General features: G+C 48.4%; 1 protein-coding gene across 2 annotated transcripts in view; it reads left to right on the top strand.

Annotated features, from left to right (window-relative positions):
- The first annotated feature begins 5,399 nt into the window (after positions 1-5,399).
- The window catches only part of DDX10 (DEAD-box helicase 10), a 518,528-nt gene continuing 506,427 nt past the window's right edge, over positions 5,400-17,500 (top strand). The window contains exon 1 of one of the 2 annotated variants that reach the window (XM_063951594.1): positions 5,400-5,756. In XM_063951594.1, coding sequence (XP_063807664.1) covers positions 5,556-5,756 — 201 coding nt within the window. In that variant the 5' untranslated portion in view covers positions 5,400-5,555. The remainder of the gene's footprint in view (positions 5,757-17,500) is intronic. The other variant, XM_063951595.1, reaches the window with a different exon arrangement.

Here is a 17,500-nt window from a genome sequence, read left to right as displayed (position 1 = left end):
ACCCCCTCAAGCTACTCCAGCCAATGCCTGCACATGAAGGGGTATATCAGGAGCTGCAGGATGAGCTTGAGGTTGTCCTGAATTTTGTGTCACTCCTGCGACCCATGTGTCTGGATCTGGTACCTGTTCCTCCATGTTCCTGGTTACCTACCTGTTCCTCCGTGTTCCTGGTTACCTACCTGTTCCTCCGTGTTCCTGGTTATCTTCCTACAGCTCCGTGGAACTACAAGCTTCAGCAACACCTGCATTTGTTTACAGGCTTAACACTAATCTCCAACACAGTGTGCTTCAGCCTCAGCAGTAGAGACTCTCACTCCAGGTACATTCCATCACCTCACCTGTGACACAGCTTGCTTGCTGCCTGTGCCTCATCACCTGCACTGTGAACTTTGCAAGTCTCCTGCCTCTGCTAGCAGGTTTGCTGTATACAACCATCTCTGCTGGCTCCACGTTTTAACTACTCTGGTTCCCATACCAGACTATCATTTCATCAGTCATCATTCATCAGTTATCATTCATCAGTTATCATTCATCAGTTGTCATATTTCTGTTGCCATAGACTCTCAGCTTTCACGCTGCACCATTTACATTGCATTTCTTATTGTTTATTTCTGCTGCCTTTGTGAACTTTTCAGTTAATAAAACATCATTGCGTTCATAGGTGTGCGCAGGGGGGGTGCCTGGTGCGCACAGGCACCCCCTAATGTCTGGCACCCCGATCTCACATGCCTGATGCAGCGATCGCCGAGCAGGCTGATTACTGTCCCCTCTGCGCTGCACCCTGTCAGGAATGCATTCCATGTACAAAAACAGTGTGATGTGACGTGATTATGTCATGCTGCTCGCATGCCCACCCGTCACACCCGCCACATACACACCTCTCTCCTTCTATGCTATGCCAACGCCAGCCACTGATGAGGAGCAGCATGCAGCCAGCGTTCCTCTTAGAAAGACAAATTCAATACTAGCAGACGGCCGGCAGCAGCATTGACACGTCACTCATTTTTTCAGCAGCATCAGTACTAGTCTGCGACTGTCAGTGTCAGTGAGTGACTGACTTGTAAGTAAGCTGGTGCAGCTTGCAGGGGAAAGTGAGGGGGAGCCAGACCAGGCTGAGGAGGAGCAGTGTAATTGCAGTGAGTGCCATCAGGGGTGTTTGTTTGGTGCACACCACAACATCTGACAATGAATCTGCTTTATTGGGATTGGTACAAAGATGGATATTTTATATGTGTTGACCATCAATAGATGGTTATAAACACGCCCAAAAGGCGGTTCTAGACACCCCCCGACGGTGCACCCCCTAATAAAATGTGCTGCGCACGCCAGTGATTGCGTTCATGCGCAGAAACTTAATCCAGCCTCCTCACTTCTTCCCTCCTACCTCCACTGACCCACTAGCGCCCCCTCCGGGGACACAAGCAAAACCGAACCTGACAAAGAGGCCTCGGTTCTTCTTGCAGTAGATTCAGAAGATCCGCGTACCAAGCCCTTCTTGGCAAATCTGGGGCAATGAGGATCGCTTGAACCCTTGTTCTCCTTATGAGCTTTAGGATTCTTGGGATGAGTGGGAGTGGTGAAAACACGTACACCAACCGGAACACCCACGGAGACACTGCCACTGCCTGTGGGTCCCTCGACCTGGAACAATAAGGCTGAAGCTTTTTGTTGAGACGAGAGGCCAACATGTCTATTTGGATAATCCCCAAAGGTCTGTTATTTCCATGAACACCTCCGGATAGAGACCCCACTCCCCTGGATGGAGATCGTGTCACTGTTGAGGAAGTCTGCTTCCCAGTTGTCTACTCCCGGAATGAAGATGTCCAGAGGAGTATTCTTGTGACCTCTGACATTGCCGCTCTGCTCTTCGTTCCGCCTTGTCGGTTTATGTAAGCCACTATTGTTACGTTGTCCGACTGCACTTGAATGGCCCGATTACTTTGAAGAGGGGCTGCCTGAAGACCGTTGTAGAAGGCTCTTGATGGGCAGGCCGGCTTCCAGGCTTGACCACCTTCCTTGGAAGGTTACTCCTTGAGTGACTGCTACCCTATATATATATATATATATATATATATATATATATACACATAGCATATTACACAGGCATACATATATATATATATATATATACATATACATACAGTACACGTGTGTGTGTGTGTATATATATATATATATATATATACGCATGTATATATATCATATGTGCGTGTGTGTGTTTATATATATATGTATATACATGTGTATATATGTATGCACATGGATATATATGTACTATAATTAAAATAAAGTAAACTTTTATTAAGCACTTACAAGTGCCACCAGGAAGAGAGCAGGCTGCAGAGGACGCTAGAGAACCATTAACAATACTCATGCAACTTTTTATTTTTATTTTGGTGGAGGGGGGTTTCTGGGTGCTCGGAAACCCCCCTGGGTGCGCCACTGCAGGTTCCCTGTGGTCAAATATGAACCAGGAACAGCATGAGGTGCTGTGAATTAGTGATGGTCATCGATGGCTTTATAAAACCAACAATGGTTGAATCCTCTGTTGATCGATGGTTGATCCTGAGTTGCGTATGAGCCAGTGACATGCAGTGGGGTGAGGCAGAACCAGTGGCGGAACTAGCGAGCGGTGGTCCCAGGTGCAACAAAATGCTTTGCCCCCCCCCCTCATCCCGTCCAAGTCCACCCCCTCGCCCCTGGAGAGGATCTGGGGAGGAGGACCTGCTCAGGGCAAGGGAAAGGGATACCTAGCAACAGTGCTGTAACTAGACATTTTAGTGCTATGTGCAAGAAACGGCATTGGCGCCCCCCCCCCCTTAATATAAAATAGGGGCAGTGCGTGCCGTAGGCGAGCGCAAAAAATATAGGGACGTGGCTTCATGGGGAAAGGGTGTGGCCACAAAATAATACCAATTCATATAACGGTGCACAGTTGTCTCCATTATTCAAATTACGCTGCACAGTAGCGCCACTACACCAGGTAGAGACCCTTTTACACATTACGGTGGACATATTCCCCTTTTTACACATTACGGCAGTGTCCTCTTTTTACACATTACGGCAGACAGCATCCCCCTTTTTACACATTACGGCAGACAGCATCCCCCTTTTTACACATTACGGCAGACAGCATCCCCCTTTTTACACATTACGGCAGACAGCGTCCCCTTTTTACACATTACGGCAGACAGCGTCCTCTTTTTACACATTACGGCAGACAGCGTCCCCTTTTTTACGCATTACGGCAGACAGGGTTCCCTTTTTACACATTATGGCAGACAGCGTCCCCTTTTTACACATTACGGCAGACAGAGTCCCCTGTTTAGATATTACGGCAGACAGAGTCCCCTTTTTACACATTACGGCAGACAGCGTCCCCATTTTTACACATTACGGCAGACAGAGTCTCCTCATTACACATTACGGCAGACAGAGTCCCCTTATTACACAGTACGGCAGACAGCGTCCCCCTTTTTACACATTACGGCAGACAGAGTCCCCCTTTTTACACATTACGGCAGACAGCGTCCCCCTTTTTACACATTACGGCAGACAGCGCCCCCTTTTTACACATTACAGCAGACAGCGTCCCCCTTTATACAAAGAAAGAAAGAAAGAAAGAAAGAAAGAAAGAAAGAAAGAAAGAATAGATTATACTTACTGGCTCCTCGGTGCAGGCAGATGATGATCCCGGGCAGGCAGTGAAGGAAGAGGAGGCAGGTGGAGGAGGGAGCCGCAGCAGTGCAGTGTAATTGGTGGAGACGCTGCTGCAGCTGTCCTCTCCTTCCACATAGGCTGGCCGTCGCTGCTGTGATGAGGGAAGCGCATCCCATCATTCACATCAGCGGAGGACAGCCTATGTGGAAGGAGAGGACAGCTGCAGCAGCGCCTCCACTAATTACAGTGCGGTGCTGCGGCTCCAGTCCCCCTCCCTCCTCCTCCACGTGGCTGTGTCCCTGCGCTGAGTGCGCTCTCCTCGGCGGTCCGCAGCGACAGGCGGCATGTAATGAGTCATTTTGACTCATTACATGCTGCGCTGGCTTTGGGCCCCTTCACAGTGGCGGGCCCCAGTGCAAGGTACTGCCTGCACTGGTAGTTCCGCCACTGGCAAGAACCTTTCTTCTCATACTAACGTTTGTGCAAGAGTTTTGACCATATAAAGTATATGAAAAATGCAAAGAATATGTTACAAATAGCTTCTTTGTATTATTCTAATCATTTTTATAGTCAAAACTCTGGAGTAAAAAGTCTATGGTAGGTGAGGCGCTGAACATCTTTGATCAAAACTCACCAAATTTCCAGGAGTTCATATTGCTGTACCTGTGTATAATGCCCAGATGTACCCTTGGGCTCATATATTGTGTGTAAATCTGGCTCTTGCCATTAATGAAAAATTAAGAGAAAAGTCCAGAAGTAGAGCATTCTCATACCTCCCAACTTTATATTTCCCTAAAGAGGGACACACGCTCCTGACAAGGGGTGTGACCTAAGAAAAGGAGGCGCGGCTTAGCAGGAGGACCTGCGATCGCGAGCCACGCCCCCGTTTTCATCACTGAGGGGGCATGCCCAGCGCTCTGTGAGCCGCTGGCATGCCCCCTCTCCCTCTGAATCCAGTGAATAGACGCTGTGCGCATGCGCACAGCATCTATTTACCGCTGCTCTGCTAAGCAGGGCAGCGAGACATAGAAACTCCCAACTGCCCCCCCCCCCACCGCGGGACACTGCGGCCGCGGGTGGGACAGCGGGACAGTCCCCCAAAAACGGGACTGTCCCGCGAAAATCGGGACAGTTGGGAGGTATGCATTCTGTCCCTCCTGGAGAGGGTCATGTTGGGAGGTATGACATTCTATCCTGGAATTCTAAAACAAGCAACGTTCTATCCAGGAATTCTGCTACAGTCACATGACCTTCTAGTGTACCCTTGAATACTGCAACACGCAACGTTATATCTTGATATTTTTGCAACAGGCCACTTTCTTCGGGATACGGTCGTTAGGTCGACCCAACTTAGGTCGACAGTCAGTAGGTTGCATGCATTTAGGCCAACATGGGCATTAGGGCGACATGTAGGTTGACATGTCAAAAGGTCGACATGAGTTTTTCAGTTTTTTATTTTGGGAATTTTTCATACTTAATGATCCACGTGGAGTACCCTTGGAACAGCAACGAGTCATGCGAGGGTCCACGGTGCACTAATTGGGGTTCCCGGTCACTTTATGGAGAAAACTACACCAAAAACAGTCCAAAAAAATCATGTCGACCTTTTGACCTAGTACATGTCGACCTAATGCCAATGTCGACCTAATGACTGTCGACCTAAGTTGGGTCGACCCAACGACCCATACCCCTTTCTTCAGCCTGGAAAAATATTTTATTTACATTACTCTCCCAGCATCAGGTCTCTGAGTGACGTCAGCAGTGTGCGACTCGCACATGTGCACTCCCCGTGGCCCGGAAGGCAGTGATCACAGTGCAGGGATTCGGGTCTGGCTCACACACCTGCGGGGCGGCTGGAGCAGTCTGTGACCGGTGATCAGGAGCAGTGTGTGACCATGGTGGGGGAGCCTGGAAGGGGCAAGAAGAAATCGTCTCTGATCAATGATAGGAATGACCCGGTGAAGAACTTCGAGCGCTGGAAGAGGAATTACACGAAGAAGGCGGAGAAGTGTAAGAGCCGGAGGAAGCAGAACAAGAAGCCGGAGTGGCAGATAGAGAGGGAGACCATCGGCCGCCTGGTGCAGCGCTACAGCGAGGTGAGGATCCCTCTGTATACAGGCATTCTGTGTGACAGGGGTTACCGTCATCTATGGTGATACACTGTGACACTGCTGCTGGTGTATATATTCTCTCTGGTGATACACTGTGACACTGCTGCTGCTGGTGTATATATACTCTCTGGTGATACACTGTGACACTGCTGCTGCTGTATATATATTCTCTCTGGTGATACACTGTGACACTGTTGCTGCTGCTGGTCTATATACTCTCTGGTGATACACTGTGACACTGCTGCTGGTGTATATACTCTCTGGTGATACGCTGGTGACACTGCTGCTGGTGTATATATACTCTGGTGATACACTGTGACGCTGCTGCTGGTGTGTATATACTCTGGTGATACACTGTGACTTCTGCTGCTGGTGTGTGTATATACTCTCTGGTGATACATGGTGACACTGCTGCTGCTGTTGGTGTATATACTCTCTGGTGATACACTGGTGACACTGCTGCTGCTGGTGTATATACTCTCTGGTGATACACTGGTGACACTGCTGCTGCTGGTGTATATACTCTGGTGATACACTGGTGACACTGCTGCTGCTGGTGTATATACTCTGGTGATACGCTGGTGACACTGCTGCTGCTGGTGTATATACTCTGGTGATACGCTGGTGACACTGCTGCTGCTGGTGTATATACTCTGGTGATACGCTGGTGACACTGCTGCTGCTGGTGTATATACTCTGGTGATACGCTGGTGACACTGCTGCTGCTGGTGTATATACTCTGGTGATACGCTGGTGACACTGCTGCTGCTGGTGTATATACTCTGGTGATACGCTGGTGACACTGCTGCTGCTGGTGTATATACTCTGGTGATACGCTGGTGACACTGCTGCTGCTGGTGTATATACTCTGGTGATACGCTGGTGACACTGCTGCTGCTGGTGTATATACTCTGGTGATACGCTGGTGACACTGCTGCTGCTGGTGTATATACTCTGGTGATACGCTGGTGACACTGCTGCTGCTGGTGTGTATATACTCTGGTGATACGCTGGTGACACTGCTGGTGTATATACTCTCTGGTGATACGCTGGTGACACGGCTGCTGGTGTATATACTCTGGTGATACACTGGTGACACTGCTGCTGCTGGTGTATATATACTCTGGTGATACGCTGGTGACACTGCTGCTGGTGTATATATTCTCTCTGGTGATACACTGGTGACACTGCTGCTGGTGTATATATTCTCTCTGGTGATACACTGTGACACTGCTGCTGGTGTATATACTCTCTGGTGATACACTGTGACACTGCTGCTGCTGGTGTATATACTCTCTGGTGATACACTGTGACACTGCTGCTGCTGGTGTATATACTCTCTGGTGATACACTGTGACACTGCTGCTGCTGGTGTATATACTCTCTGGTGATACACTGTGACACTGCTGCTGCTGGTGTATATACTCTCTGGTGATACACTGTGACGCTGCTGCTGCTGGTGTATATACTCTCTGGTGATACACTGTGACGCTGCTGCTGCTGGTGTATATACTCTCTGGTGATACACTGTGACGCTGCTGCTGCTGGTGTATATATACTCTGGTGATACACTGGTGACACTGCTGCTGGTGTATATATTCTCTCTGGTGATACACTGTGACACTGCTGCTGCTGGTGTATATACTCTGGTGATACACTGGTGACACTGCTGCTGCTGGTGTATATATTCTCTCTGGTGATACACTGTGACACTGCTGCTGGTGTATATACTCTCTGGTGATACACTGTGACACTGCTGCTGGTGTATATACTCTCTGGTGATACACTGTGACACTGCTGCTGCTGGTGTATATATACTCTGGTGATACACTGGTGACACTGCTGCTGGTGTATATATTCTCTCTGGTGATACACTGTGACACTGCTGCTGCTGCTGGTGTATATACTCTCTGGTGATACACTGTGACACTGCTGCTGCTGCTGGTGTATATACTCTCTGGTGATACACTGGTGACACTGCTGCTGCTGGTGTGTATATACTCTGGTGATACACTGTGACACTGCTGCTGGTGTATATACTCTCTGGTGATACACTGGTGACACTGCTGCTGGTGTGTATATACTCTGGTGATACACTGTGACACTGCTGCTGCTGCTAGTGTATATACTCTCTGGTGATGCACTGTGACACTTGCTGCTGGTGTATATACTCTCTGGTGATACACTGGTGACACTGCTGCTGCTGGTGTGTATATACTCTCTGGTGATACGCTTATGACACTGCTGCTGCTGGTGTGTATATACTCTGGTGATACACTGCTGCTGCTGGTGTGTATATACTCTCCGGTGATACACTGTGACACTGCTGCTGCTGGTGTATATACTCTGGTGATACCCTGTGACACTGCTGCTGGTGTATATACTCTCTGGTGATACACTGGTGACACTGCTGGTGCTGGTGTATATACTCTCTGGTGATACACTGGTGACACTGCTGGTGCTTGTGTATATACTCTCTGGTGATACACTGGTGACACTGCTGCTGCTGATGTATATACTCTCTGGTGATACGCTGGTGACACTGCTGCTGCTGGTGTGTATATACTCTGGTGATACACTGCTGCTGCTGGTGTGTATATACTCTCTGGTGATGCACTGTGACACTGCTGCTGCAGGTGTATATACTCTCTGGTGATACGCTGGTGACGCTGCTGCTGGTGTATATACTCTCTGGTGATACACTCTGACACTGCTGCTGGTGTATATACTCTCTGGTGATATGCTGGTGACACTGCTGCTGCTGGTGTATGTATACTCTGGTGATACACTGTGACGCTGCTGCTGGTGTGTATATACTCTGTGATACACTGTGACTTCTGCTGCTGGTGTGTATATACTCTCTGGTGATACACTGTGACACTGCTGCTGGTGTATATACTCTCTGGTGATACACTGTGACACTGCTGCTGGTGTATATACTCTCTGGTGATACACTGGTGACACTGCTGCTGGTGTATATATTCTCTCTGGTGATACACTGTGACACTGCTGCTGGTGTATATACTCTCTGGTGATACACTGTGACACTGCTGCTGGTGTATATACTCTCTGGTGATACACTGTGACACTGCTGCTGGTGTATATACTCTCTGGTGATACACTGTGACACTGCTGCTGGTGTATATACTCTCTGGTGATACACTGTGACACTGCTGCTGCTGGTGTATATATACTCTGGTGATACACTGGTGACACTGCTGCTGGTGTATATATTCTCTCTGGTGATACACTGTGACACTGCTGCTGCTGCTGGTGTATATACTCTCTGGTGATACACTGTGACACTGCTGCTGCTGCTGGTGTATATACTCTCTGGTGATACACTGTGACACTGCTGCTGGTGTATATACTCTCTGGTGATACACTGTGACACTGCTGCTGGTGTATATACTCTCTGGTGATACACTGTGACGCTGCTGGTGTATATACTCTCTGGTGATACACTGTGACACTGCTGCTGCTGGTGTATATACTCTCTGGTGATACGCTGGTGACACTGCTGCTGCTGGTGTGTATATACTCTGGTGATACACTGTGACACTGCTGGTGTGTATATACTCTGGTGATACACTGTGACTTCTGCTGCTGGTGTGTATATACTCTCTGGTGATACGCTGGTGACACTGCTGCTGCTGTGTATATATATACTCTGGTGATACACTGTGACACGGCTGCTGGTGTATATACTCTCTGGTGATACACTGGTGACACTGCTGCTTCTGGTGTGTATATACTCTGGTGATACACTGTGATGCTGCTGGTGTATATACTCTGGTGATACACTGTGACACTGCTGCTGGTGTATATACTCTCTGGTGATACACTGGTGACACTGCTGCTGCTGGTGTGTATATACTCTCTGGTGATACACTGTGATGCTGCTGCTGGTGTGTATATACTCTGGTGATACACTGTGACGCTGCTGGTGTATATACTCTCTGGTGATGCACTGTGACACTGTTGCTGCTGGTGTATATACTCTCTGGTGATATGCTGGTGACACTGCTGCTGCTGGTGTATATACTCTGGTGATACCCTGTGACACTGCTGCTGGTGTATATACTCTCTGGTGATACACTGGTGACACTGCTGCTGCTGGTGTATATACTCTCTGGTGATACACTGGTGACACTGCTGCTGCTGGTGTGTATATACTCTCTGGTGATACGCTGGTGACACTGCTGCTGCTGGTGTGTATACTCTCTGGTGATACGCTGGTGACACTGCTGCTGCTGGTGTGTATATACTCTGGTGATACACTGCTGCTGCTGGTGTGTATATACTCTCTGGTGATACACTGTGACACTGCTGCTGCTGGTGTATATACTCTCTGGTGATACGCTGGTGACGCTGCTGCTGGTGTATATACTCTCTGGTGATATGCTGGTGACACTGCTGCTGCTGGTGTATATATAATCTGGTGATACACTGTGACACTGCTGCTGTATATATTCTCTCTGGTGATACACTGTGACACTGTTGCTGCTACTGGTGTATATACTCTCTGGTGATACACTGTGACGCTGCTGCTGGTGTATATATACTCTGGTGATACACTGTGACGCTGCTGCTGGTGTGTATATACTCTGGTGATACACTGTGACACTTCTGCTGCTGGTGTATATACTCTCTGGTGATACACTGTGACACTGCTGCTGGTGTATATACTCTCTGGTGATATGCTGGTGACACTGCTGCTGCTGGTGTATATATAATATGGTGATACACTGTGACACTGCTGCTGCTGTATATATTCTCTCTGGTGATACACTGTGACACTGTTGCTGCTGCTGGTGTATATACTCTCTGGTGATACACTGTGACGCTGGTGTATATATACTCTGGTGATACACTGTGACGCTGCTGCTGGTGTGTATATACACTGGTGATACACTGTGACGCTGCTGCTGGTGTATATACTCTGGTGATACACTGTGACACTGCTGCTGCTGGTGTATATACTCTGGTGATACACTGTGACACTGCTGCTGGTGTATATACTCTCTGGTGATACACTGGTGACACTGCTGCTGCTGGTGTGTATATACTCTGGTGATACACTGTGACACTGCTGGTGTATATACTCTGGTGATACACTGTGACACTGCTGGTGTATATACTCTGGTGATACACTGTGACACTGCTGCTGGTGTATATACTCTCTGGTGATACACTGGGGTCACTGCTGCTGCTGGTGTGTATATACTCTGGTGATACACTGTGACACTGCTGCTGCTAGTGTATATACTCTCTGGTGATGCACTGTGACACTGTTGCTGCTGGTGTATATACTTTCTGGTGATACACTGGTGACACTGCTGCTGCTGGTGTGTATATACTCTCTGGTGATACGCTGGTGACACTGCTGCTGCTGGTGTGTATATACTCTGGTGATACACTGCTGCTGCTGGTGTGTATATACTCTCCGGTGATACACTGTGACACTGCTGCTGCTGGTGTATATACTCTGGTGATACGCTGTGACACTGCTGCTGGTGTATATACTCTGGTGATACACTGGTGATACACTGCTGCTGCTGGTGTGTATATACTCTCTGGTGATATGCTGGTGACACTGCTGCTGCTGGTGTATATATAATCTGGTGATACACTGTGACACTGCTGGTGCTTGTGTATATACTCTCTGGTGATACACTGGTGACACTGCTGCTGCTGGTGTATATACTCTCTGGTGATACGCTGGTGACACTGCTGGTGTATATACTCTCTGGTGATACACTGGTGACACTGCTGCTGCTGGTGTGTATATACTCTCTGGTGATACGGTGGTGACACTGCTGTTGCTGGTGTATATACTCTCTGGTGATACGCTGGTGACACTGCTACTGCTGGTGTATATATACTCTGGTGATACACTGCTGCTGCTGGTGTGTATATACTCTCTGGTGATGCACTGTGACACTGCTGCTGCTGCTGTATATACTCTGGTGATACCCTGTGACACTGCTGCTGCTGGTGTATATACTCTCTGGTGATACGCTGGTGACGCTGCTGCTGGTGTATATACTCTCTGGTGATACACTGTGACACTGCTGCTGGTGGATATACTCTCTGGTGATATGCTGGTGACACTGCTGCTGCTGGTGTATATATACTCTGGTGATACACTGTGACACTGCTGCTGCTGGTGTGTATATACTCTGGTGATGCACTGTGACACTGCTGCTGCTGGTGTATATACTCTCTGGTGATACACTGGTGACACTGCTGCTGGTGTATATACTCTCTGGTGATACACTGGTGACACTGCTGCTGCTGGTGTATATACTCTCTGGTGATACGCTGGTGACACTGCTGCTGCTGGTGTGTATATACTCTCTGGTGATACACTGGTGACACTGCTGCTGCTGGTGTGTATATACTCTCTGGTGATACGGTGGTGACACTGCTGCTGCTGGTGTATATACTCTCTGGTGATACGCTGGTGACACTGCTACTGCTGGTGTATATATACTCTGGTGATACACTGTGACACTGCTGCTGGTGTATATACTCTCTGGTGATACTGCTGCTGCTGGTGTGTATATAATCTGGTGATACACTGTGACACTGCTGCTGCTGGTGTATATACTCTCTGGTGATGCACTGTGACACTGCTGCTGCTGGTGTATATACTCTCTGGTGATACACTGGTGACGCTGCTGCTGGTGTGTATATACTCTCTGGTGACACTGCTGCTGCTGGTGTGTATATACTCTCTGGTGATACGCTGGTGACACTGCTGCTGCTGGTGTGTATATACTCTTTGGTGATACACTGTGACGCTGCTGGTCTATATACTCTGGTGATACACTGTGACACTGCTGCTGGTGTATATACTCTCTGGTGATACGCTGGTGACACTGCTGCTGGTGTATATACTCTCTGGTGATACGCTGGTGACACTGCTGCTGCTGGTGTATATACTCTCTGGTGATACGCTGGTAACACTGCTGCTGCTGGTGTATATACTCTCTGGTGATACGCTGGTGATACTGCTGCTGGTGTGTATATACTCTGGTTATACACTGTGACACTGCTGCTGCTGGTGTGTATATACTCTCTGGTGATACACTGTGACACTGCTGCTGTGTATATACTCTCTGGTGATACACTGTGACACTGCTGCTGCTGGTGTGTATATACTTTGGTGACACTGCTGCTGCTGGTGTGTATATACTCTCTGGTGATGCACTGTGGTGCTGGTGCTGCTGGTGTATATATACTCTGTGTCACCAGGAGCAGTGTCACCATGGTCACACACTGTTCCTGGTGACACTGCTGCTGCTGATGTATTTATCCTCTCTGGTGATACACTGTGACACTACTGCTGGTGTGTGTGTATATGTGTATGTATGTATGTATGTATGTATGTATGTATGTATGTATGTATGTATATATATATATATATATATATGAGTATAAGCCGACTTTTTCAGCACATTTTTCTATACTGAAAAAGCCCCCCTCGGCTTATACTCGAGTCAATGGCTGCAGCAGACGCCGTGGGCTGTGTGGGCGTCCGCTGCAGCCTGCTCTAGGGACAGACACTAGAGGTCATTATTGACCTCTAGTGTCTGTGCGCGTTGCTATGGGAGAGACGTCATGACGTCTCTCCCATAGAGATGATCGGGTGCCGGGGAGCGGGCAGACAGACGGAGCGGAGCAGCAGAAGAAGCGGTCGGGAAGCAGGAGCGGGGCAGTGGTAAGTATTGTTTTTGTGTGTGTTTGTAAGCGGCGACGGGGGCACTGCAACGGGGCAAAGAAAGAAGGGGGCACAACTACTGGGGGCAATGAAAGGGGGCACAACTACTGGGGGCCAAGAAAGAGAGGGCATAACTACTGGGGGCAATGAAAGAGGGGGCACAACTACTGGGGGCAAAGCAACGGGGGCATGTTTTTATCTGGCACTGTGGGGGGATATCTGTCACTGGGGGTATATGTGGCACTGGGGGCACAACCCTAGCAACAAACATTACCCCCTGGCAACAAGCATAACACCTACCGCATGAAACCCCTGGCAACGAGCATGACACCCTGAGCACGAAAACCCCTGGCACCGTACATTTCCCACCCTAGGCTTATACTCGAGTCAGTAATTTTTCCCAGTTTTTTGTGGTAAAATTAGGTATCTCGGCTTATATTCGGGTCGACTTATACCCATGTGTGTGTGTGTGTGTGTGTGTGTGTGTGTGTGTGTGTGTATATATATATATATATACATACACATACATACATACACACACTCTGGTGATATACACTGTGACACTGGTGTATATATCCTCTTTGGTGATACACTGCTGCTGCTGGTGTATATATCCTCTTTGGTAATACACTGCTGCTGCTGGTGTATATATCCTCTCTGGTGATACACTCTGGCACTGCTGCTGCTGGTGTATATATCCTCTCTGGTGATACACTCTGGCACTGCTGCTGCTGGTGTATATATCCTCTCTGGTGATACACTGTGGCACTGCTGCTGCTGGTGTATATATCCTCTCTGGTGATACACTGTGGCACTGCTGCTGCTGGTGTATATATCCTCTCTGGTGATACACTGTGGCACTGCTGCTGCTGGTGTATATATCCTCTCTGGTGGTACACTGTGGCACTGCTGCTGCTGGTGTATATATCCTCTCTGGTGATACACTGGCACTGCTGCTGCTGGTGTATATATCCTCTCTGGTGATACACTGTGACACTGCTGCTGCTGGTGTATATATCCTCTCTGGTGATACACTGTGACACTGCTGGTGTATATATCCTCTCTGGTGATGCACTATGACACTGCTGCTGCTGGTGTATATATCCTCTCTGGTGATACACTGTGACACTGCTGCTGCTGGTGTATATATCCTCTCTGGTGATACACTGTGACACTATTGCTGCTGGTGTATATATCCTCTCTGGTGATACACTGGCACTGCTGCTGCTGGTGTATATATCCTCTCTGGTGATACACTGTGACACTGCTGCTGCTGGTGTATATATCCTCTCTGGTGATACACTGTGACACTGCTGGTGTATATATCCTCTCTGGTGATACACTGTGACACTGCTGCTGCTGGTGTATATATCCTCTCTGGTGATACACTGTGACGCTGCTGCTGGTGTATATACTCTCTGGTGATACACTGTGACGCTGCTGCTGGTGTATATACTCTCTGGTGATACACTGTGACGCTGCTGCTGCTGGTGTATATATCCTCTCTGGTGATACACTGTGACACTGCTGCTGCTGGTGTATATACTCTCTGGTGATACACTGGTGACACTGCTGCTGCTGGTGTATATATCCTCTCTGGTGATACACTGTGACACTGCTGGTGTATATATCCTCTCTGGTGATACTGTGACACTGCTGGTGTATATATCCTCTCTGGTGATACACTGTGACACTGCTGCTGCTGGTGTATATATCCTCTCTGGTGATACACTGTGACACTGCTGCTGGTGTATATACTCTCTGGTGATACACTGTGACACTGCTGCTGCTGGTGTATATATCCTCTCTGGTGATACACTGTGACACTGCTGCTGGTGTATATACTCTCTGGTGATACACTGTGACACTGCTGCTGCTGGTGTATATATCGTCTCTGGTGATGCACTGTGACACTGCTGCTGCTGGTGTACACTGGCACACTGATACACTGCTGCTGCTGGTGTATATATCCTCTCTGGTGATACACTGTGACACTGCTGCTGCTGGTGTATATATCCTCTCTGGTGATACACTGTGACACTGCTGCTGCTGGTGTATATATCCTCTCTGGTGATACACTGGCACTGCTGCTGCTGCTGTATATATCCTCTCTGGTGATACACTGTGGCACTGCTGCTGCTGGTGTATATATCCTCTCTGGTGATACACTGTGGCACTGCTGCTGCTGGTGTATATATCCTCTCTGGTGATACACTGACACTGCTGCTGCTGGTGTATATATCCTCTCTGGTGATACACTGTGACACTGCTGCTGCTGGTGTATATATCCTCTCTGGTGATACACTGTGACACTGCTGCTGCTGGTGTATATATCCTCTCTGGTGATACACTGTGACACTGCTGCTGCTGGTGTATATATCCTCTCTGGTGATACACTGTGACACTGCTGCTGCTGGTGTATATACCCTCTCTGGTGATACACTATGATACTGCTGCTGCTGGTGTCTATATCCTCTCTGGTGATACACTCTGGCACTGCTGCTGCTGGTGTATATACTCTGGTGATACCCTGTGACACTGCTGCTGCTGCTGGTGTATATACTCTCTGGTGATACGCTGGTGACACTGCTGCTGGTGTATATACTCTCTGGTGATATGCTGGTGACACTGCTGGTGTATATATAATCTGGTGATACACTGTGACACTGCTGCTGCTGCTGTATATATTCTCTCTGGTGATACACTGTGACACTGTTGCTGCTGCTGTATATACTCTGGTGATACACTGTGACGCTGCTGCTGGTGTATATATACTCTGGTGATACACTGTGACGCTGCTGCTGGTGTGTATATACTCTGGTGATACACTGTGACACTGCTGCTGCTGGTGTATATACTCTGGTGATACACTGTGACACTGCTGCTGGTGTATATACTCTCTGGTGATACACTGGTGACACTGCTGCTGCTGGTGTGTATATACTCTGGTGATACACTGTGACACTGCTGCTGGTGTATATACTCTCTGGTGATACACTGGTGACACTGCTGCTGGTGTGTATATACTCTGGTGATACACTGTGACACTGCTGCTGCTGCTAGTGTATATACTCCCTTGTGATGCACTGTGACACTTGCTGCTGGTGTATATACTCTCTGGTGATACACTGGTGACACTGCTGCTGCTGGTGTGTATATACTCTCTGGTGATACGCTTATGACACTGCTGCTGCTGGTGTGTATATACTCTGGTGATACACTGCTGCTGCTGGTGTGTATATACTCTCCGGTGATACACTGTGACACTGCTGCTGCTGGTGTATATACTCTGGTGATACCCTGTGACACTGCTGCTGGTGTATATACTCTCTGGTGATACACTGGTGACACTGCTGGTGCTGGTGTATATACTCTCTGGTGATACACTGGTGACACTGCTGGTGCTTGTGTATATACTCTCTGGTGATACACTGGTGACACTGCTGCTGCTGATGTATATACTCTCTGGTGATACGCTGGTGACACTGCTGCTGCTGGTGTGTATATACTCTGGTGATACACTGCTGCTGCTGGTGTGTATATACTCTCTGGTGATGCACTGTGACACTGCTGCTGCTGGTGTATATACTCTCTGGTGATACGCTGGTGACGCTGCTGCTGGTGTATATACTCTCTGGTGATACACTCTGACACTGCTGCTGGTGTATATACTCTCTGGTGATATGCTGGTGACACTGCTGCTGCTGGTGTATGTATACTCTGGTGATACACTGTGACGCTGCTGCTGGTGTGTATATACTCTGTGATACACTGTGACTTCTGCTGCTGGTGTGTATATACTCTCTGGTGATACACTGTGACACTGCTGCTGCTGGTGTATATACTCTCTGGTGATACACTGTGACACTGCTGCTGCTGGTGTATATACTCTCTGGTGATACACTGTGACACTGCTGCTGCTGGTGTATATACTCTCTGGTGATACACTGGTGACACTGCTGCTGGTATATATACTCTCTGGTGATACACTGGTGACACTGCT

Source organism: Pseudophryne corroboree, chromosome 2, assembly GCF_028390025.1.
Source record: "Pseudophryne corroboree isolate aPseCor3 chromosome 2, aPseCor3.hap2, whole genome shotgun sequence".
Classification (NCBI taxonomy): Eukaryota; Metazoa; Chordata; class Amphibia; order Anura; family Myobatrachidae; genus Pseudophryne; species Pseudophryne corroboree.
The sequence above is the reverse complement of the archived record's forward strand: the minus strand, read 5'-3'. Positions and strand labels throughout refer to the sequence as shown.